We start from the raw sequence: 23,393 nt of genomic DNA on the forward strand, positions 1-23,393 counted from the left end.
TAGGCAATTTTGAAATCAAGACTCTCAGAGCAATTTAGTGTTTTCAGGGCAATTTAGTGTTGTATGTTGTGGAAGATGACTTGAAAAAAAACAAAAAAACAAAGGGATTACTAAAAAGAACACTAAAATGGGTGGGGTCACGTAACCCTCTCTGGATGTGCCAATGAGCTAGCTATACAAACACGGCATCACTGTATGGGATCACTTAATGTAAAGGTGTACAATTATTTTAACACAGCAATCAGCAGTACACTTGTTTGATCTAGTTCACCAAGTCCATTCACCTACACCACAGATGGTCATGGAGTCGATGAGTTTAAATTACTAAGTCATGGTTAAATTAAATTTGTTTTCTAAAGCACTAGAGTACATCAACTTATCAATCAGTTATTGAATAACAAACATGTAATTGTTTTTGGCACATTATGTTAGAGGAAACCCGCTACATTTTTTCATTAACAGCAAGGGATCTTTTATATGCACTTTCCCACAGACAGGACAGCACATGCCATGGCCTTTGATATACCAGTCATGGTGCATTTGTTTGGATGAGGAAAAACCCCAATCAGAGAGCGAGTCCTCTGAGGTGGTTCGATCCTACAACTCGGAACACCTGAGACAATTAAATGACTACCGGTAAGTCTTAGAGTCATGGCTTTAAATGACTATATATAACTCAATAATGTATACTGATGGAAAGAAATAAGGGAATGCATGGTATTGGAGACAAAATTTAATTCACAGTAGTTATGTCTGTATAAAATGTATGACTGAATGTCGGTACTGTGGTATTGGTGGCCAGTAACTCAGTTAACTTACTGATGCTGTGGATGAGGGTTTTGGATGTAGTCAATATTTGATGTTACTATTTATATCTTCCCTTATTTCCTTCCATCAGTATATCTCAACTAGGAGGTGGGATTTAGCTCAGTCGGTTGAGTGCTCGCTTGAGGTGCTTCCATTGTAGACTCGAACATTTGATAATTTTCACATAACAGTCTTAGAGAGAAAACCCACTACATTTTTCAATTTGTAGCAAGGTATCTTTTATTTGGACCATCCCACAAACAGGACAGTACATACCACAGTGTTTGATATAACGGTCACAGTGCACTGGCTAGAACAAGAAATAGCCCAATGAGCCCACTGACAATGATAGGTCCTTGGTAGGGAGAGTCGCAGACAAATTATTCAAGTGAACCTTCAGCCAAACTTGAACATTTATGAATGTTTTAGCATCATGATCCTGTGCAGCAATACAAGCTTAAAGCTTAAAAGTTCTGGAAAAGTCTCAGTGATGTTTATATTTGTGTTATGGTAGCCAGAGAATCAGTTCTGACATTTAGTGAATATTCAGCCAATCAGTCAAACTTGTCCATCTCCTACCATCATGATCTGCAGAGATACAAGCCTGAAGGTTCAGAATTCTGGAAATGTCTCAAGGATCAATGTTCATTCTTGTTAAAACTGTACATTACAGAATGGTAGGGAGAGTCAGAGACTGAGATTCAGTGAATCTTCAGCCAAACCTGTTGATCTTCTACCATCATGATCTTGTACAGAGGTACAAGCTCCAGAATTCTGGAAAAGTCTGGAAGATGTTAATTTATTAAAACATTACAGAATGGTAGGGAGAGTCACAGACTGAGATTCAAAATTTAATATGCTAATCTTAAGTTTTGTCATTCATATTACAACAATTCCTGGGCCTGTGCTTAAAACACTTTTAAGAGATGAGATTCAAATCTTTAATGATCATAAGCATACGAGATGGGTGGTGGTGGGGAGCAACTGACCCCCTTAGTGCTGGAGCAAATCCTCAAATTCAGACAAAAATGATAGAGATATTTGGGGGGAAATGTGCTAACCTGAGGCCCTTTTACCATGTATTTTCATCATTCTACCCTAAAAATTAGTTACAAACCATGTAAAAATGTGTGATGATTTGTTTTGACTGTGGTTGCATTCAATTCCATAGCACCATACCCAAAATTTCTTTCTGGCAGCAACACCGATTTGAGATTTGACCATTTAAGTCTGTAGACTTTCAAACAATTTATAAGCACAGAACTTGGTTTACAATTTGTTGAGTATTGGAGAATTATTCTGCTTGCACTAAAAAGGCTACAGAAGTTGGTTATCATCAAATGATTTTCAACACTTAAATGTCATTTACACAAGTCATTAAGCCACATACATTTATACAAAATTATAAATATAATTGGTGTATCAAGATAAATAAAAATATGAATAACAAACCATTTATTTGGACATGTGAAAATATTGGCGGAGAAGTAGATTTCTATATGTACTTGTCTGGTGGACTAGTGAAAAATAAATTTCTTACACTCGACATGTTATATAATGGTTATTTGGTGTTTAACAACATACGTGTACCCGATATGTTTATTCTAACACTCAGTCTACAGTGAGTGAGGAAACCTGCTGCCACATAGGTTACAACTACCAAAAAGCAACACAAGATCTTTTAAAAATTTAAATGCACCTTACCATAGCCAGGAAAGTACATACCACATATAACCTTCCATGTACATACTCAGGGCTTCTAGATTATGGTAACCCCACTCCCATGGCTAGTGATATTCAATATTGGGCTAATAAATAACTACAATGGCGATGCCCGACGGCTAGTGAAAAAAGTCAAATGCTGAAGTCTATTTTGTAAATATATATATCCTGCCCTACCACCACTACCAAGTGTTAGTGTTTTTAAGCTCGATCTCCCTTTTTCGGTGACATATCCAATTATTACTATTAATTAGTAAAATTATATTAAAGTTAAAATAAAGTAGGGCTAGGGTTAGCGACTATTTAATTGTGGCTAGTAAATGTTTAAAATCACTGATCCCATGACTAGTGGATGTTGTAAAACTTCTAGAAGCCCTGACATACCAGTGTTTTATGTACATATCAGTCTTGTATACATTTTACTGGATATAAATAGATAAGGACCGAACACATGTTTTACAAGTTCTATGTCTTTCCAAACTTTCATGATTGACAATTGAAATGTATGTGCAACAAAAACAACTTACACCATTGATGTTTTAAAGCATTAACCAAATGAAACACGCATAGTTAGAAGACTGTACAAACATAGTAGACACTTCTGACAGACAACTGTAATCTTTTAATACATAAACATCACCAATGCATAAAATTATTATGGACAGATTAAAAAAAAAATTGGTTCCAACATCGACAGTGAGGAAGACCAAGTAAGATTTGTTTGCTTGATGGTTGGTTTTAGGTGGCTTATTAATATTACCTGTACACTTTATGACTAGTTTTTCTGGACAACATAATAATTATAATACTTTTATCACGACACAATCAATGTAAATTTTATTTGATTAAATTCACACAATGTTATTAAAAAAAAGAAGTTTTTATTACCAGAAGACATTTACAGGTACCCTGTAGTACAAAATAATGAACAGGTATTTCAAGTACCTCGCTCCAAAACATTAAATTTATTTATAAAAAAGTTAATTAACTCAGTTGAATTCAGTTAACATTAAATAGATCAAAATGTCAGTTAGTGAAAAATGTCAAAACGTATGCAGTATTTCTGCCAGAGGGTATCAACAGTATGTACCTTAAAAATCTTGGAAATTGATGGATACATTTTTGTAATTTTTAGAAAGATTATAGTGAGAAAACTGCTGTTTAAAAGATTTTCAAAGTTCATGAAATGCAGTGTCCAATTTCAAAAGATTTGAACCCATAACCACCTATATAATAGATGGGGCACTTATGATCGGTTTTGTTTTGGCTCAAATTGTTTTCTGGCAAAAAGCCTGATATGTTTACATGTATATCAGTTGTAATTCTTTTCCCCAAGATTTCAAGTATAATGGTAGGGTTTTTTTTTAGAAAAGAAATCTGTTGTCATGACATATTTATTTAATATTTTCAAATTAGCATTCAAATATATTTATATCATGCAATTACGGTACTGGTATTTAAGCAATAGCTTTACTATATTTGTATACATACATTTAATGGAAAAAATTAAACATGACAAAAAAAAATTAAGTCGGTCTCCTTTAAATGAAGTACATTTAAAGCTCCAATGTATTTATGAATAATATAAAATTAAAAAACAACAAAAAACATTATACTGAAATTAGATAAAACAATTCATTATTACAATAATAAATGGAAGCACACTTTTTTTAATGTTATTAGGTAATGTTTAATAAACAGTGAAAATAAGAACAAGTCTTAGCCTTAAGCTGGGCAACAAATACATGTAGCATGATTAAAAAAGAGAATAGAATTTGTAACCAATTTCAGGTTTTGTCAGGGATGTTCCACAACTGATTGTGTGGGGTGGGCAGGATCACTGCAGGTTTTGTTAGGGATGTTCCACAACTGATTGTGTGGGGGTGGGCAGGATCACTGCAGGTTTTGTCAGGGATGTTCCACAACTGATTGTGTGGGGTGGGCAGGATCACTTCAGGTTTTGTCAGGGATGTTCCACAACTGATTGTGTGGGGGTGGGCAGGATCACGGCAGGTTTTATTAGGGATGTTCCACACCTGATTGTGTGGGGGTGGGCAGGATCACTGCAATTATTACTTTATGCCTGGTGGGTCTGCCATACATTTTTTTCACATGCATACATGTATAAACATGTATGTTGTACCTGTACTTGGGTTACAAATATATTTTATAGGTATTATTAAATATAAATTGCTCCCACCACCCCAGCCCCATGTGAACCATTTTTAAAAACCAATCTTTAAAAAACATGATGAAACTAATTAAAAGTTTATTAAATTGACTAATTCAAAATTTGATTACTAAAATGAGTTTAAATAATATAATTATTATCTGGACATAGAATTATATTTTCTAATAGACGTAATGTTGCTTCAAAATTAGATATTAGTAACTAAGAATATATATAGATGGGTTTTATTTTTTTGTTTGTTTTTTTTTAAAAAGAAGAACTAGCATGATTTTTATTTACTTTCAAATCATATTCCTGTTGAATGTGAGCTTTGAAATTTGTCATCAGTCTTTTGAAACAACATCAAAAATTTTCAAATCAGCATTCATATATTCAACAATTCTAACCTTTAGAGGACTTTGTCCTTTGTGGCATGTAATACACTCATATCACTTGTTAAATCTGCCCCTTATTATACACAATAAGGTAAAAATTCCACTTTTTGTATCATCAGTGTAGGATTTCACATACAGTAACACACAAACTGGTTATCAGTGCGTTCTGTGACCAAACTATGTAACGAGCAGCATTCTGGTAAAACCTTCGAAACTGTCATGAGTGACGTCTTCCGGTATGAGCACAGCCCAGTGGTTAAAGGTGATGGCCGTGTGCACGTTCTTCTCATCGTCGTCAAGGAGAATGACCTCCTCCGGCTTGATGACCGTGTGCCGTTTCGTGTAGATCTCGTTTAATACTGTTATCAGGTGTGCCTCCTTCCCCATAAACTCATCAACACCCTGTCTCTGCATCAGATCAACGCTGTTACCCTGAACTAGAACCTTCCCAGCAACCCTGGAAATTAATATTTAAAACAACAATATAATGGTGTAAAGATAGGAATTAAAATACTTTTATATCTCATTTGAAATGAACACAAAATACAACTGCAATTAAGAAAATTACAATGGCAAAAAATAAATGCCGTGGAAAAATAGTGTCCACGGCAGTTTTACTGTTAACATGTTTGCAATGCTGAGGTCTAATTCACAAAGGTCTCTTAGGCTCTGCTAGCAACAAAGCATCCTCTTTGCAAGTCTTTTAGGACCAAACTGCCCTCCTTTCAAACCTAAGTAAATTGGTATAGTTTTTTTTTTCTTTTGGATTAGGCCACTTGGCATTAGAAAAGGGTAACTAATATACTCACTCACTCACTCACCTGTCTGTCTGTCTGTCTGTCTGTCTCTCTCTCTCTCTCTATGTACAAACTCATGCAATTGCCAATGGCAACTGGCAATACTGTGGAGATTGCCGTGAAGTTTTTCATTCTTTATAGCACTTTTTTTTTGCTGTGGACATTATTAGGTTTTTTTTTTCAAGGCATGTTTATTTTTGCTGTGGACATTTTCTTAATTGCAAGGGTTGGTATATCTACAAATATCTCATCATCAGTGTATACTGAACATTTTACTGAAAATAAAAGAACTGTACTGCACCACAGCAACGGTTCAACAAAGAACAAGCTTTCACCCCCCTGCAATCCAGTGTCCCCTGCAATGCACATGTTATGAACAGTCAACAAAGTTCAGTAACACTTAATGCTGGTAATTACATGTATTTTCGATCATGTTATGAACAGTCAACAAAGTTCAGTAACACTTAATGCTGGTAATTACATGTATTTTAGATCATGTTATGAACAGTCAACAAAGTTCAGTAACACTTAATGCTGGTAATTACATGTATTTTAGATCATGTTATGAACAGTCAACAAAGTTCAGTAACACTTAATGCTGGTAATTACATGTATTTTCAATCATGCCTGATGGTGCTGAGATTCAAATAGTAGTGAATATTTAATACTTAATAATAACAGTGCAGTTACTGTTTTAATATTTATTTTTAATCTGTTTTCAGTTCACAAAGTATAGTTTATTTTTAACAATAAGGGAAAAACACATCTTGAAAAAACAACTCTAATATAGTCCACGGCAAAAAAAAGAGAAGAAAAGTCTATAAATTTTTGTAAATATGAATACTCGTATCAAGCACCTAAACACCCCAATCATGTTTGTGTTTTTAAGCTCTATCTCCCTCTTTAGATGGCATATCCGATTATTACTATTATTTAGTCAAATTGTATTAATTTAAAAGTGATATTGGGCAAGTGAATTTTGAATCATGGCTAGTAAATTTTATAAATCAATGATCCCATGGCTAGTGGATTTTATAAAAATTCTAGAATTGCTGTCTATATTTACAAATACACATAGGTAGAGCCCTGATTGACGTATGTATCACAGAGTAATCAATAGTTGAGCACAATAGCACTGCTACTTGTTACTTGGTCTCAAATTTCGGTCTCTGGACTACTGTATTTGGCATTAGAGAAAACACACTTTTTTATTGATGAAAAAAGAAATGATAATTTAAATGATTATAAATCTAAATGTTAATTTTGGACAAAGAACTATGAAGTGTTACTTCTTTGAATAATGTTCTCAGGGGCGGCACAGTGTAAAAAATAGTGGTATGGCTCATGGTTGCCAGACTCGCCTTTCAAATTACTTGTAAGGACATTTTCACAGATATAACAAATATAACCCCCACACACACAAAAGTGGTACGGCCATGGCTGTACCGTCTGCGCCACCCCTGATTCTGGTTAAATATATAGGTGCTGACAGGTTTCTTTGTGTAGTGTGTATATTAAAGCCGCACACCCTAGTTCCATCCAGCGAAAATAAATTATAATTTGGTTAATCTACAAACCTGTAACACACTTAGATCACGTTTTTATCAAATGGAGTGAAAAAGCAGGTTTTATATCGATAAATACCATGGGAATCCCCATGTCCCAATTGCTTGAAATAATTTTGAAAGTTAGTATTCTGATGTCACTGGTAGAAGCACAACAATGCCTACGTCACGACAAATTTCACAGACTTGGGGTGTGTTCGTTTCACCTTTCCTGGACATGTTCCAACTGTTCTGTCCTGGTTGTATCCCCTCTCCAGATATCGTAAGACTTAGCAAAATTATTGGTTTTAAGGGTTTGTAACATTTTGTATTGAGACACTTACTTGTCTGAACTTTATTGTTACTGAAAATGTTCACGAACTGTGAAGAAAAATCTCACAAATGAACAACAACAAATCGGATGTTGATTGCGCGAACCGTGCATGAGAAAACAAACCAAACCAAAATGATAAAAGTCACGTGATATACCAACGTCTGTGACATTAAAAATAGATTGGACCTCGCTTGCTTAACGGATTTTTCTCGACAACACGTTTTGTGAAAAAATGCATTTCGTGGTTTTACAAACATCAGGATTACCAAAAAGCACTTCAGGTGAATGGAAATGTGTATTCTAAATAATAAAATGTAAGTAAAGTGCAATTTTATTTGTGAAAAATGGGGTTTAATAGCGAAAAACAACGCTGTAATGGTTAACAAATAAACGTAACTAGGGTGTGTCCCTTTAATGGTTACTATGTGAAATATGTTTTTATCAGCGAACTCGAAAATTATCAAGGTAAAGGTATTAAATTACAATGATTGTAGTTTGAACATCGAAATAAACCTAGACATGTATGTTGAGGTTTATGTTTAATAATGAGGTTTATTTTAATGTTGAGGTTTATGTTTAATGTTGAGGTTTATTTTAAGGAACTGATCTCCGTCGGCAGGCCCATTGGGCTATTTCTCTTTCCAGTCAGTGCACCATGACTGGTATATAGATCAACGGTTGTGGTATGTGCTATCCTGACTATGGAATGGTGCATATATCCTGGCGTCATATGTTTTCGATACGATAAGCAAAAAATTAAAATATAATAAAAACAAAACTTCGTACATACGGTACTACTTTACCTTTCTCAAGTCACATTAGTTTATTGTGAAAAACAGTGATAATTTCCCATGAACACCAAATTTTCCTCCAAAAACACTAGCTGCTAAGTCGTACAGGTGTTTCCGCTATATTTTCACAAACGTCATATGTTTTCGATAGTTTCATTGGCTGTCTATTTTTGTCCTTTTTATGGTAGTGAAGGGTCTATACTCCGTGCAATAATTTACATCAAAATCTTCTTTTGAACATAAAATCATATAATGTTTGTAACTTGTAAAAAAAATATTGAATAATCTTCAGACCAATAGACAGTGTTCATTTAAAACATATTTACATTATATTTTCGTCATAGGCTAATGTCTAATCCTCTTGTTATACGTATCAACGACACCTAAATTCAGACTGTCACCGTAAGTACTCTGACAGAGACACATAACTATATATTTTCAAAAAATCTAATTCCACCAAACCAACTTTATTTGTAGTAAATGTAAATGCACATGTAAACATGCCCCCACCAGAAATTACCGAAAAGATCTTTGCTGTGATTCAGTGTGAATGACATAAGACGTAACCCAACCAGCCTTCCATAAATGTTATTGTTCAGTGTAATGATCACGTGGTATATCGTCGAACTTTGGCAGGTCAGATGTCAGTGTTGCAGACGATAACTTTGCAGGGATTTGTGATACCTGGATTTCGCTATGTGAGGCATTTCATTAGTACCAAAATATTGCATTACGAAAAACTGATAACATGCACACTATTTATGGTATTATAATTAAAACATAAAGTTGGCAGCTTGACTTGAAGCATTTTTAATATTGTGAGGTAAAAGACACTTCGTTGTTTATGTTTAGGCTGATAGTGACGTAATATCTCGCATAATCTCGCGATACATGCAGTTACAAACAAAGTATCGAAAACATATGTTGATCGAAATTGTATGACGGTACGATATTATATATAAAGATCACTTTGGGAAATGGGAAAATGTGTTGAGTTTCCTTTCTAGGAATATGCAACAATTACCAAATGTGTGACATCCAAGAAACGAAGATTAATAAATATATATGCTTTAGTGGTGTCTTTTAAAAACAAAACAAACTTTAACTAAACTGACAAGAGTCCGACTGTTTTGATGTATTGTATCGATCCAAATGTCATGAACTACAGAATACTTACTTTTTCGAGAGGGCTATTTTTAACAAATCCCTAATTAGCCACGACTGTCTGTGGAAAGTCACAACACAAACGTTCAAGCCATGGTCTACTGCGATCTCGATCAAATCGGCCATGCACGGTCGCACGTGCGATGCCAATTTCTCCGTCCCTTCTCGCCAGACGCCACCAGAGTGGATGGAAATGAGAGTCAGATCAAAGTCTAGCGCCAGAACCTTGATTCCCTTTTTAACAAGAGCTGTAACAAATGCATAAACTTTTCGTCGATCGCAGCCATCGACTGTTGTCATTGCTGACAAGCGACGTGTTTAAGCTTTGACAAATACATCAACTTTATTTACACAATCCTTCCTGTCAGCCATTTAACTTGAGAGTAGCGTCCCTTTGGTGTGTCTTGAGTCATGTGCTCTTCAAATATGTTAAAGGTGCATTATCAGTTAAATGTAAATTACTACATCTATGCCACACATAATATTTGATAATTAGTACGAGATTATAAAAAAAATCAAGCATTCGCTTCCTTAAGAATTCTGAACAAAAATACAAAAATCAACATTGCATTTCGAAACAAACACACACACGCACGCACACGCGCAAGTGCGCGCGCGCGCCAACAACCAACAGCAGCAACAGCTCCACCACCACCTTTACCCCCAAAACAATAAATACCCCCTAACCAAAACAAAACACTCATCCTTAAAGAAAGAAAGAAACAAAAACAAACAAACAAACTGAAACCAAAACAAAGAAAACATTTAAAGTCTCCCATAAAATAAAAATAAATTACACCCCCCAGCACGCGCGCGCGCGTACACACACACACACACACACACACACACACACACACACACACACACACACACACACACACACAATAATAAATTAATACCCCAAACTCATACGTTTGGAAAACTGTAAAGTATTAGGAGATAAGAAAGCTACAGAAATGATACACAAATGCTGAACTGTCACTGCCTACTGCTAAAGCAATAACATATGTCCCCCGTACTGAATCTAACAAATTTGTGTACATCCTAAGTTCAAAGGCCAAAGAGTAAATCGCTAGTAAAGTCAAACTTGATCTGTAATAGTGCATGATAAAGCTTTACACAAAACTTCAGCTTAATATCTAGTGGCATTGCGAAAAGAAAGTCTGGAAAACTATATGTGGGACAGACATCAGTTGGACTGGTAGGAGACTAATAAAAACATCTGTCAACAGCTAGGGATGAAAACGAAGTCATCAAAAAGAGATGATTTTCATAAATGTCCCAACCCGCATTTTTATAGAAAAAAAAAGAAAGAAAAGATTCACATCAGTAAATTGCCTTTTTTATGAGAAATTATGAATTTATTTATTTATGACAACACAATAACCTTACAAAGACCACAGGCTCTGATCTCACTTTTGATCACGGAGTGCGGTTTTGTCACTGAGATAGTATCCAAGTCGAAAACAGATTATGCACATTGTGCGAAGAAAATGATACTGGAGATGAATATCACTATATATTTAAATGTAATTATTTTATGAATACACGCAAAAGGCTTATAAAGCCATATAATTCTAAAAATCCTAGTACACTTAAATTCAAAGAACTGTTTAATTGTAATAGCATAAACACCCTCCGTAAAATATCCAAATTCATTTATGAAATTACAAGTAAATTTAGTAAACCATAGATAAACATCTTCAATATCATTTGATACTTTTAAAAGTACTGACTTGTACAAATCTCTCTGCTTTATTTGAATATCTTATCACCATGTCTCTTCATTTTTAAAATATGTTTATAGCTATTTTGAATTCCTGTTGTCATCTTGTCACTGTAAATAACTATTGTAGGCTACAATATTTTTGTTATAGGCTGTCGTTTGACGGCCTGAGTGTACCGAAATAAAGTTTTAAGTTTCAAGGCGACATATTTAGCTCACTATGACTTTACACCATGACTTCTTGTGAGCTCACCCATGAGTTCATCTTGAGGTCATATGTCTGTTATATATGGGTCAAAATGTTCAGAATGGTCAAATTCACATCTTTAAACCTGGAAAAATCGCTTTTCAAATATTATAATTTTTGGGTCGCTGATTATATTTATTTCATTGCTGGTGATGTTTTGTGCATTTTGTTCAATCTATTACAAATAAAAATGATGCTTGCTAAGTTGAAACTCAGCTCTGTTACACTCATAAAATTGATAATGTGAAAGATGTATATATAATAATTAGATATATTTCAATTCGTCGTCTAAATAGGCCTACAGCTTATTCATTAAAGTTAAAAATAACTATTAAAATTTAATGATGTGCTTATTCGCATTAAAATGTACTAATTAAGTTCGGAGTTCAAATATGTCACAAGTTTTGTTTATTTTCTTTTGAGTGTTATTCCATTAAGTGTCAAATTTGAGTTAAAAATATATGATTATTGGGAAGCATATAAAACAACTATGACCACTGAATCTCATATGATTTAATTATTATGTTCACATAATTAGTACATAGTTATAGGATATTAAACGAGCTTTCATTTCGTATCATGTTTATGTCCCGAGTGAAATAATTTTCTGTTGTCACGAGATTGTCAACTGTAACTTTATCCAAATGTGTTACAGGTTTGTAGATTAACTAAACTTAGTGTTAATTTTCATGGGCTGAAACTAGGGTCTGTCCCTTTAAGCTGTCGTAAGCAAAATCGCCAAATGTGAATTAAAGCTGAATTTGATGATTTGTTTTTGATTTTAAAAAAGAAGTATTTTGTTTATTGCTAGTAGATTTCGTTACCCAGCTTAAGTCATATATATTGAGCATTATGTGTAATACTTTGATATGAATTTTTATCTATACAATCCTCCTGTAAACCATCATGTCACAAATATATAATTATTTTTGTATTATCCTCATATGACGTTGCTGAACGGTCATAGTAAAATAAACTGTTCTGATCTGTCAAGTTGGCAAGCTAAACTTAAGAAACTATAGACTGAAAATTACGTGATCCTCGCATCCCTATGTGATCAATTAAGGAAGAGCTAGTCTAACTATATCAGGAAAGACCGGGCAGGAAAAATCAACCACTTACAGGCTCCTCTACTAATGTATCTAGACTTTTTTTTCTTTCTTTTTTTTCTTTTTTTTGTTTGTTTGTTGTTGGGTTTTTTGGTGTTTTGGGGGTTTTTTGGGTGTTTTTTTTTTTTCTTTTTTTTGGGGGGGGGGGGGGTAGCTCAGCTCTGTCCGCGACAGAGGACAAAAAGACTAGATGGATCAAGAAATACATGCAGTATGTATACCTGGATGGATTTGAAAAACAAAAATAATTCGGACTGGAGGGTGGGGTGATCTAACAGAACTAAACTGATACAACTTAAAATCGTAGGAGAATTTATGGCAGACGCATCAGGAATAAACTAAATGTTTGGTGTATAAACTGATGTATGTACTAGTTAGTATGTACTAATTTATATTTGGAACTCCATGCAAGAAGACCGGCCTCGGTGACGTCGTGGTTAGGCCATCGGTCTTCAAGCTGGTAGGTACTGGGTTCGGATCCCAGTCGAGGCATTGGATTTTTAATCCAGATACCGACTCCAAACTCTGAGTGAGTGTTCCGCAAGGCTCAATGGGTAGGTGTAAACCATTTGCACCGACCAGTGATCCATAACTGGTTCAACAAAGGCGATGGTTTGTGCTATCCTGCCTGTGGGAAGCGCAAATAAAAGATCCCTTGCTGCCTGTCGTATAAGAGTAGCCTGTGTGGTGACAGCGGGTTTCCTTTAAAAAACAGTGTCAGAATGACCATATGTTTGACGTCCAATAGCCGATGATAAAATAAAAAATCAATGTGCTCTAGCGGCGTCGTTAAATAAAACAAACTTTACCATACAAGAAACCCACCCCCTACATCACTGACACTCCCTTCTAAGCGATCTTGGAACCACGCATCCTTCCACCAGTATCTGTGATCGGAAAAGTAATACTAGTAATGGTCGTAGTCGTAGTCGTAGTCGTAGTTAAACTGTAGTAGTAGTAGTATTGTAGTAGTATTATAGTAGTGGTAGTAGTAGTAGTAGTAGTAGTCGTGGTAGTAGTTATAGTAGTAGTCGTGGTAGTAGTTATAGTAGTAGTGGTAGTGGTAGTGGTAGTGGTAGTGGTAGTAGTAGTAGTAGTAGTAGTGGTAGTGGTAGTGGTAGTGGTAGTAGTAGTAGCTAGTAGTAGTAGTAGTAGTAGTAGTAGTAGTCGTAATACTGTAGTAGTAGTATTGTAGCGGTATTATAGTAGTGGTAGTAGTAGTAGCAGCAGCAGCAGCAGCAGCAGTAGCAGCAGTAGCAGTAGTAGTAGTAGTAGTAGTAGTAGTAGTAGTGGTGGTGGTGGTAGTAATAGTAACTAGTAGTAGTAGTAAAAGTGTGTTTTGTTTAACGACACCACTAGAGCACATTGATTTATTAATCATCGGCTAATGGATGTTAAACATTTGATAAATTTTCTGACATACATGTATATAGTGTTAGAGGGGAAACCCGTTACTTTTTTTCCATTAGTATCAAGGGATATTTTATATGCACCATTCAGCAGTCAGGATAGCACATACCACGGCCTTTGATATACCAATCGAGGTGCACTGGCTGGAACGAGAAATAGCCTATAGCAGTAGTAGTAGTAGTTGTTGTTGTCGTTGCTGTTGTAGTAGTAGCAATAGTGCGTAGTAGTTATAGCAGTAGTAGTAGTAGTAGTAGCAGCAGCAATAGTGGTAGAAGTAGTAGTAGTAGTAGTACATGTATATAGTGTTAGAGATGAAACCCGTTATTGTTTTTCCATTAGTATCCAGGGACATTTTATATGCACCATTGAACAGTCAGGATAGCACATACCACGGCCTTTGATATACCAGTCGTGGTGCACTGGCTGGAACGAGAAATAGCCTATAGCAGTAGTAGTAATTGTTATTGTCGTTGCTGTTGTAATAGTAGTAGCAATAGTATGTAGTAGTTGTAGCAGCAGTAGTAGGCCTAGTAGTAATAGTAGTATAGTAGCAATAGTGGTAGTAGTAGTAGTTGTAGTAGTAGTAGTAGTAGTAATAGTAGTAGTTGTAGTAGTAGTAGTAGTAGTAGTAGTAGTAGTAGTAGTAGTAGTAGTAGTAGTAGTAGTAGTAAGTGTCTATAGTGTTAGAGAGGAAACCCGCTACTTTTTCCCATTAGTATCAAGGGATATTTTATATGCACCATTCAACAGTCAGGATAGTACATACCACGTCCTTTGATATACTAGTCGTGGTGCACTGGGTGGAACGAGAAATAGCCTATAGCAGTAGTAGTTGTTGTTGCTGTTGTAGTAGTAGTAGCAGCAATAGTATGTAGTAGTTGTAGCAGCAGCAGTAGTAGTAGTAGTAGTAGTAGTAGTAGTAGTAGTGGTAGTGGTGGTAGTAGTAGTAGTAGTAGTGGTAGTGGTAGTAGTAGTAGTAGTGGTAGTGGTGGTGGTAGTAGTAGTAGTAGTAGTAGTAGTAGTAGTAGGCCAAGTAGTAGGCCTAGTAATAGTAGTAGTAGTAGTAGTAGTAGTAGTAGTAGTAGTAATAGTAGTAATCCTAGTAGTAGTAATTGGCTAATCCATTAATGCTGCTTTTAGTATTAGTTTTTAATTTAGCCTACTTATACTGATGTAGAGTGTATTTAGAAACTGAAATATTGCAGTTTATTTGTTCATTCAGCTTTTGAAATCACAATAATATATTATGACACCGATTTCACGCTTGGTCACGCCCATAGTAGAGTTATTCCTCTTAGAACGTATAGGAAACGGTTAGTAACGGGCGTATCACACACCGACAGAGGCGCGCACCTTGTCACTGCTTATGAACAGGTTGACGGAGAACCTGCAGAACTGGTTTTGTCGCTTGCTGAACACCCCAATCCTTACTCAGAATAAACCATTGAAAAACTATTTATGGCAACATGCTTTCCTTGACTCGATAACCGTATATTCAGTACCGGGGTTGGGCTATGGCAAACGACATAGCATAGTAAGGGAAAACACACTTTTGTCTTGCTAAAACATTTATTGAGAAAAGGATAGAGAGAAGGATAAAAGTATCGTGTCGTTGATTATCAGGTAAGTGGCTATATAGGGACATATAGTTTGTAGTACACCGACTGTCGGTTTAGTGGTAATATGCATCCACATTGTTTATATTACCGTTTCAAGGGCGGTACTTGTACGGTATTTCAGATTTGGGTTGAAGTATATTTTCGCACATCTTATGCCGCCGTTGAAACATCACATACAATAACTAGTGTGCATAATAAAATTACCACTGAGGCAATTTAGTGAGTGGGATGAGTGTTATTAATGTATGTCTGTTCGCGTATGTTCGTTCGTGCGTGCGTCCGTGTGTGTGTTCGTGCATGTGTCAGTGTCTGTCTGTATGTGCGGTTGTGCATGTATATGCATGGACGTATTCATGACTGCATGTATGCATGACTATATATACGTACGTATATATGTATGATGTATGTATGTATGTATGTATGTATGTATGTATGTATGTATGTATGTATGTAAATATGTATGTATGAATGTATGTATGTATGTATGTGCATATATATTTAATCAATCAATAATTTATTTCCATATATGAATTATACAGACATGAACAATAATATCAACAGCAAGAACAGAAAAAAGACATGTTATAATGGTTACAATATCCTAGCACGATTATAATTTATATATTATATACAATATTTAACAAGTGACAATGTCATTAGGTAGGAGGTCTAGCAACTGAAGGTAGAATATGTCTTTTGTGTGTATGTGTGTCTGTCTGTCTGTATGTATGTATGTATGTGTGTATGTATGTATGTGTATGTATGTATGCTTGTATGCATGTGTGTATGTATGTGTGTATGTATATGCATGTGTGTGAATGTATGTGTGCATATGCGTATGTGTGTGTATGTATGTGTGTATATGTGTGTATATGTGTATGTATGTGTGTGTGTGTATATATGTATGTATGTGTATGTGTATATGTGTGTATGTATGTATATATGCATGCATGTATGTATGTATGGATGGATGGATGGATAGAAGGATGGATGGATGGATGGATGTAATATTACACACATGCATGCATACACGCATACAAACGTACATACATACATACATACATACATACATACGTACAGTCACACACACGTACACACATGTACACAAACACACACACACGCGCACATGTACGCACAGGCACAGTACACACTCAAACACACATGCGTAGCGTACACTCACATACATATACACATGTACTCACACACATAAATACACACACACACACACACACAGACACACAGGTACAAACATACACACATATACATGCACATACACACACATACACACACATACACACACATTCACACACACACACACACAGAGAGAGAGAGAGAGAGAGAGAGAGAGAGAGAGAGAGAGAGAGAGAGAGAGAGAGAGACGCGCGCACATATTCACACACACACACACACACATACACACACGCGCGCGCGCACACACACACAAACACATACATGCACATACACACACACATACATGCACACACTCACACATACATGTACAAACACATACACATATTCTTCCACACACATACACACGCGCGCGCACACACACACACACACACACACACAAATATATATATATTGAATAAAGTATATTTCAGAATAGTCTAGTGCATCTTCGCATGGCACGGTACTATTCGGCACAGTAGATTACAAAATGCAGTGTGTTATACGAAATGCAGTGTGTTATAGCAGTGTTATACGAAATGCAGTGTGTTATAGCAGTGTTATACGAAATGCAGTGTGTTATAGCAGTGTTATACGAAATGCAGTGTGTTATAGCAGTGTTATACGAAATGCAGTGTGTTATAGCAGTGTTATACGAAATGCAGTGTGTTATACGAAATGCAGTGTGTTATACGAAATGCAGTGTGTTATAGCAGTGTTATACGAAATGCAGTGTGTTATACGAAATGCAGTGTGTTATACGAAATGCAGTGTGTTATAGCAGTGTTATACGAAATGCAGTGTGTTATACGAAATGCAGTGTGTTATAGCAGTGTTATACGAAATGCAGTGTGTTATACGAAATGCAGTGTGTTATACGAAATGCAGTGTGTTATAGCAGTGTTATACGAAATGCAGTGTGTTATACGAAATGCAGTGTGTTATACGAAATGCAGTGTGTTATAGCAGTGTTATACGAAATGCAGTGTGTTATACGAAATGCAGTGTGTTATAGCAGTGTTATACGAAATGCAGTGTGTTATACGAAATGCAGTGTGTTATACGAAATGCAGTGTGTTATAGCAGTGTTATACGAAATGCAGTGTGTTATACGAAATGCAGTGTGTTATACGAAATGCAGTGTGTTATACGAAATGCAGTGTGTTATAGCAGTGTTATACGAAATGCAGTGTGTTATACGAAATGCAGTGTGTTATAGCAGTGTTATACGAAATGCAGTGTGTTATACGAAATGCAGTGTGTTATACGAAATGCAGTGTGTTATAGCAGTGTTATACGAAATGCAGTGTGTTATACGAAATGCAGTGTGTTATAGCAGTGTTATACGAAATGCAGTGTGTTATACGAAATGCAGTGTGTTATAGCAGTGTTATACGAAATGCAGTGTGTTATACAAAATGCAGTGTGTTATACGATACGAAATGCAGTGTGTTATAGCAGTGTTATACGAAATGCAGTGTGTTATAGCAGTGTTATACGAAATGCAGTGTGTTATACGAAATGCAGTGTGTTATACGAAATGCAGTGTGTTATAGCAGTGTTATACGAAATGCAGTGTGTTATACAAAATGCAGTGTGTTATACGAAATGCAGTGTGTTATAGCAGTGTTATACGAAATGCAGTGTGTTATAGCAGTGTTATACGAAATGCAGTGTGTTATAGCAGTGTTATACGAAATGCAGTGTGTTATAGCAGTGTTATACGAAATGCAGTGTGTTATACGAAATGCAGTGTGTTATACGAAATGCAGTGTGTTATAGCAGTGTTATACGAAATGCAGTGTGTTATACGAAATGCAGTGTGTTATACGAAATGCAGTGTGTTATAGCAGTGTTATACGAAATGCAGTGTGTTATACGAAATGCAGTGTGTTATACGAAATGCAGTGTGTTATAGCAGTGTTATACGAAATGCAGTGTGTTATACGAAATGCAGTGTGTTATACGAAATGCAGTGTGTTATAGCAGTGTTATACGAAATGCAGTGTGTTATACGAAATGCAGTGTGTTATACGAAATGCAGTGTGTTATACGAAATGCAGTGTGTTATAGCAGTGTTATACGAAATGCAGTGTGTTATACGAAATGCAGTGTGTTATAGCAGTGTTATACGAAATGCAGTGTGTTATACGAAATGCAGTGTGTTATACGAAATGCAGTGTGTTATAGCAGTGTTATACGAAATGCAGTGTGTTATACGAAATGCAGTGTGTTATAGCAGTGTTATACGAAATGCAGTGTGTTATACGAAATGCAGTGTTATACGAAATGCAGTGTGTTATAGCAGTGTTATACGAAATGCAGTGTGTTATACAAAATGCAGTGTGTTATACGAAATGCAGTGTGTTATAGCAGTGTTATACGAAATGCAGTGTGTTATACGAAATGCAGTGTGTTATACGAAATGCAGTGTGTTATAGCAGTGTTATACGAAATGCAGTGTGTTATACGAAATGCAGTGTGTTATACGAAATGCAGTGTGTTATAGCAGTGTTATACGAAATGCAGTGTGTTATACGAAATGCAGTGTGTTATAGCAGTGTTATACGAAATGCAGTGTGTTATACGAAATGCAGTGTGTTATAGCAGTGTTATACGAAATGCAGTGTGTTATAGCAGTGTTATACGAAATGCAGTGTGTTATAGCAGTGTTATACGAAATGCAGTGTGTTATAGCAGTGTTATACGAAATGCAGTGTGTTATAGCAGTGTTATACGAAATGCAGTGTGTTATACGAAATGCAGTGTGTTATAGCAGTGTTATACGAAATGCAGTGTGTTATACGAAATGCAGTGTGTTATAGCAGTGTTATACGAAATGCAGTGTGTTATACGAAATGCAGTGTGTTATACGAAATGCAGTGTGTTATAGCAGTGTTATACGAAATGCAGTGTGTTATACGAAATGCAGTGTGTTATAGCAGTGTTATACGAAATGCAGTGTGTTATACGAAATGCAGTGTGTTATACGAAATGCAGTGTGTTATAGCAGTGTTATACGAAATGCAGTGTGTTATAGCAGTGTTATACGAAATGCAGTGTGTTATACGAAATGCAGTGTGTTATAGTAGTGTTATACGAAATGCAGTGTGTTATACGAAATGCAGTGTGTTATACGAAATGCAGTGTGTTATAGCAGTGTTATACGAAATGCAGTGTGTTATACGAAATTACGAAATGCAGTGTGTTATACGAAATGCAGTGTTATACGAAATGGTACCTTGGCTTGCGATGATGGGCGTGGTGAAGATGCATGAATTTATGTAATACAGCATTACAATATACCTATTAGTATTTATCTTTGATCTTTCACTCTTGATTTTTTATATTGATGTTGTTGATCATTTCATGTTTACATTTACCATAATTTGACACCCGATAGCCGATATATTTTTCGTGCTAGAGTGTCGTTAAACATTCATTCATTCATTCATTGCATACTAAGTTAAGACACAGGTGTAGTTACTTAAAAACAGACTTATATCGAGTGGGTCTTAGCACTGATTCCTCGTGTAGTTGTGGATATAATTTTGAAAACAATTTTCATTCTTTCTGCGAATGCATTTTATATGAAAGGCAAAGACACACTCTCTGGAATTCATTGCAAAGATTTCAGCCAATAGGTTTACAGGTCGTTTTAAATGGTAGAAATGCTCTTAGTGAAGAAAGAAAGAAAGAAATGTTTTATTTAACGACGCACTCAACACATTTTATTTACGGTTATATGGCGTCAGACATATGGTTAAGGACCACATAGATTTTGAAAGGAAACCCGCTGTCGCCACTACATGGGCTACTCTTTCCGATTAGCAGCAAGGGATCTTTTATTTGCGCTTCCCACAGGCAGGATAGCACAAACCATGGCCTTTGTTGAACCAGTTATGGATCACTGGTCGGTACAAGTGGTTTACACCTACCCATTGAGCCTTGCGGAGCACTCACTCAGGGTTTGGAGTCGGTATCTGGATTAAAAATTCCGTGCCTCGACTGGGATCCGAACCCAGTACCTACCAGTCTATAGACCGATGGCCTAACCACGACGCCACCGAGGCCGGTCTTAGTTAAGAAGACAATAAAGATTTTTTTTTTTTTCATGTAGATAAATATATAAATGAATCAAAACGTTTCCCTTAATTAGTAAATAAAGTATGGATCTTTAAAATTATTACTATTTATTTATTTTATTGCTATTATTATTTTTGTAGCCTTTACATAATCATTGCGATGCCTTGTTTGTGTTTTCCTTTAGCAAACCTGCTGTCTAATTATAGAACACATAGAAAACTTTATCGCGTCTTTTTTCTGTTTCCTTTCTTCTTTCGTCTTTCTCTTTTTCAATAATATTTATTTCTGTTCATATTTAAATTGCAAAAATATATTACTGTCGTGAAATGTATGTATTATGGAGAAGGCCTAGTAAGTTGTATAACTTGTGTCTAATCATTGTGTTCTTTAAAAAAGCAATAACATATGTTTCAATCAATTCATTCATTGAGCTTTTCACAGAATACATAAAATTAACATAAAACTGAGTGATACAGTATTCATATACTGAATATAATAAACCAATCATACATGGTTTATCAAACATAAAATATGTGCAGTAATTATTATTTATTTATTTATTATTATTATTATTATTTTCTAAAGATTTTTTTTGTCTGACAATGGAATATAATTTCTATTATATTTATTTGTGTTTAAAACATCAAAATCTTGGCACTGTTGGTGTTGATGATATCAGGTATGATGTGTAGACCATTGGTGTTGATGACGTGGTTAGCCTATACCAGGGTTCGTACGGGTCATGGAAATTCTGGAAAATCATGGAATTTGCGAATGCGGAAATGCTTGAAAAAAATCTCTTGTTTAAAATAACACAAGAACTGTTAAAAATTTGCATCAACCCATTGAAATATTAAGTTGATAATCGCAGAAAAACAGTTGAAAATGATTAAAAATCACGGAATTTAACTGATAATTAATAAAGAGTATGAAGCATGATAAGCCTTATGATGTTGTTTGCTTATGCATTTTTTTTTATATTGTATGACAATGGAATATCATTTTCACTTTTATTTTTATTTACATTTTTTTTAAGGAATCAAAATGGCGAGACTGCTGGTGCTGATGGTATTGTTTGTGTCATCTGCTCGGGCCGAGGATTTGGGCGCCGAGACGTGTGATTCCACCAAGTCGTCCACAAATGTCTTCCCAACCAACGCCAACGCGGTGATTGGCGGACTCTTCGGGATGAGACAACCAGGGACGGATGGATATGCCTGTGGCCTACCAAAAATCAGTGAGCTTAGTATTGTTGCTAAAAACAACAAAAACCGTTACTAGAAATTAAAGACTTAATAGACTTTTGTACATGTGGGTTTATTAGGGGTTTCTTGTGGGGTTTTAGTTTTATTTTATTTATTTATTTATTTTTATTTATTATTATTATTATATTTTATTATATTTTATTTTATTTCATTTCATTTCATTTTTTGTTTGTTTGGGGGTGGGAGGTCCTTCCTTCCCGTAATTTTTTAAAAACTGAATTAATTTAAAACATTTTTTTTTCTATACTGGAAGAATTTTGTTTTAAAAAATTTGAAGTTTACAAAAATTACTAAATTATACAGGTTTTATTTGTTAAATACACGTTATTTAGTGCATATAACATACGAAAGGATTGGGCACAAGTTTGACTACTCTACTTACAGAATACACCAAGCACATTCATTCATATGTCAATATTACCAAATGTCTGATATCCAATAGCCAATGATTAATAAATCAATGTGCTCTGATGGTGTTGTTAAACAAACCATACTTTCGACTGTTTCATATGAAATCCTAAAACTATAATGGGTAATTATACCTTGTGGGTATGCTGGGTAACAGGAGAATATACGGCTTTAAAAATGTGGTTGTAGTTCAGAATATTGGAAATATGTTAATTGTACATCTTATTGTATATGTCAAAAGAGAAGACAAGAGGCGGGTGCATATCCCTGAACCTGTCATGGGTTTGCTGATGAATAAAATAATGGTGGAGTGTAAAATGGATACCATTCTTAGATCTTATATTCGTGTTTTATTAATTGAATTCTTTTGTATTTATATATCATGTGTGAATATATGTTGTGCTGCTAAGCGTGTAGTTTAAAACAATTTAAACATTTGAATATCGATGACTGGCAGGGCCGTAGCTAGGATTTTTTGTTTGGGTGGGGTGTGGGGAGGGGCAATTGAGTAGTTAATAGTCTGAAACTCCTTAAACGGTTAAGAAGATAATTTTCTTTAAATATCTACAATGCTTTCCGGATATTTTGTTTTCTGGGGGTGGGGGGCAACTGCCCTCCTTCCCCCACCCCAC

General features: G+C 35.3%; 2 protein-coding genes across 2 annotated transcripts in view; one reads left to right on the forward strand and one right to left on the reverse strand.

Moving 5' to 3' along the window:
• Positions 1-2,979: 2,979 nt before the first annotated feature.
• On the reverse strand, positions 2,980-10,079 carry LOC121369466. The gene is made up of 2 exons (XM_041494570.1): positions 9,738-10,079; positions 2,980-5,551 (listed from the first exon to the last, which is right to left on the reverse strand). Exons 1-2 carry the CDS (start codon positions 10,022-10,024, stop codon positions 5,272-5,274), a joined length of 567 nt encoding a protein of 188 aa, XP_041350504.1. The 5' UTR covers positions 10,025-10,079; the 3' UTR covers positions 2,980-5,271.
• Positions 10,080-15,701: 5,622 nt separating this feature from the next.
• The window catches only part of LOC121368478, a 70,301-nt gene continuing 62,609 nt past the window's right edge, over positions 15,702-23,393 (forward strand). The window contains exons 1-2 of the mRNA XM_041493211.1: positions 15,702-15,839; positions 22,125-22,325. Coding sequence (XP_041349145.1) covers positions 22,133-22,325 — 193 coding nt within the window. The 5' untranslated portion in view covers positions 15,702-15,839; positions 22,125-22,132. The remainder of the gene's footprint in view (positions 15,840-22,124; positions 22,326-23,393) is intronic.

Source organism: Gigantopelta aegis, chromosome 3, assembly GCF_016097555.1.
Source record: "Gigantopelta aegis isolate Gae_Host chromosome 3, Gae_host_genome, whole genome shotgun sequence".
Classification (NCBI taxonomy): Eukaryota; Metazoa; Mollusca; class Gastropoda; order Neomphalida; family Peltospiridae; genus Gigantopelta; species Gigantopelta aegis.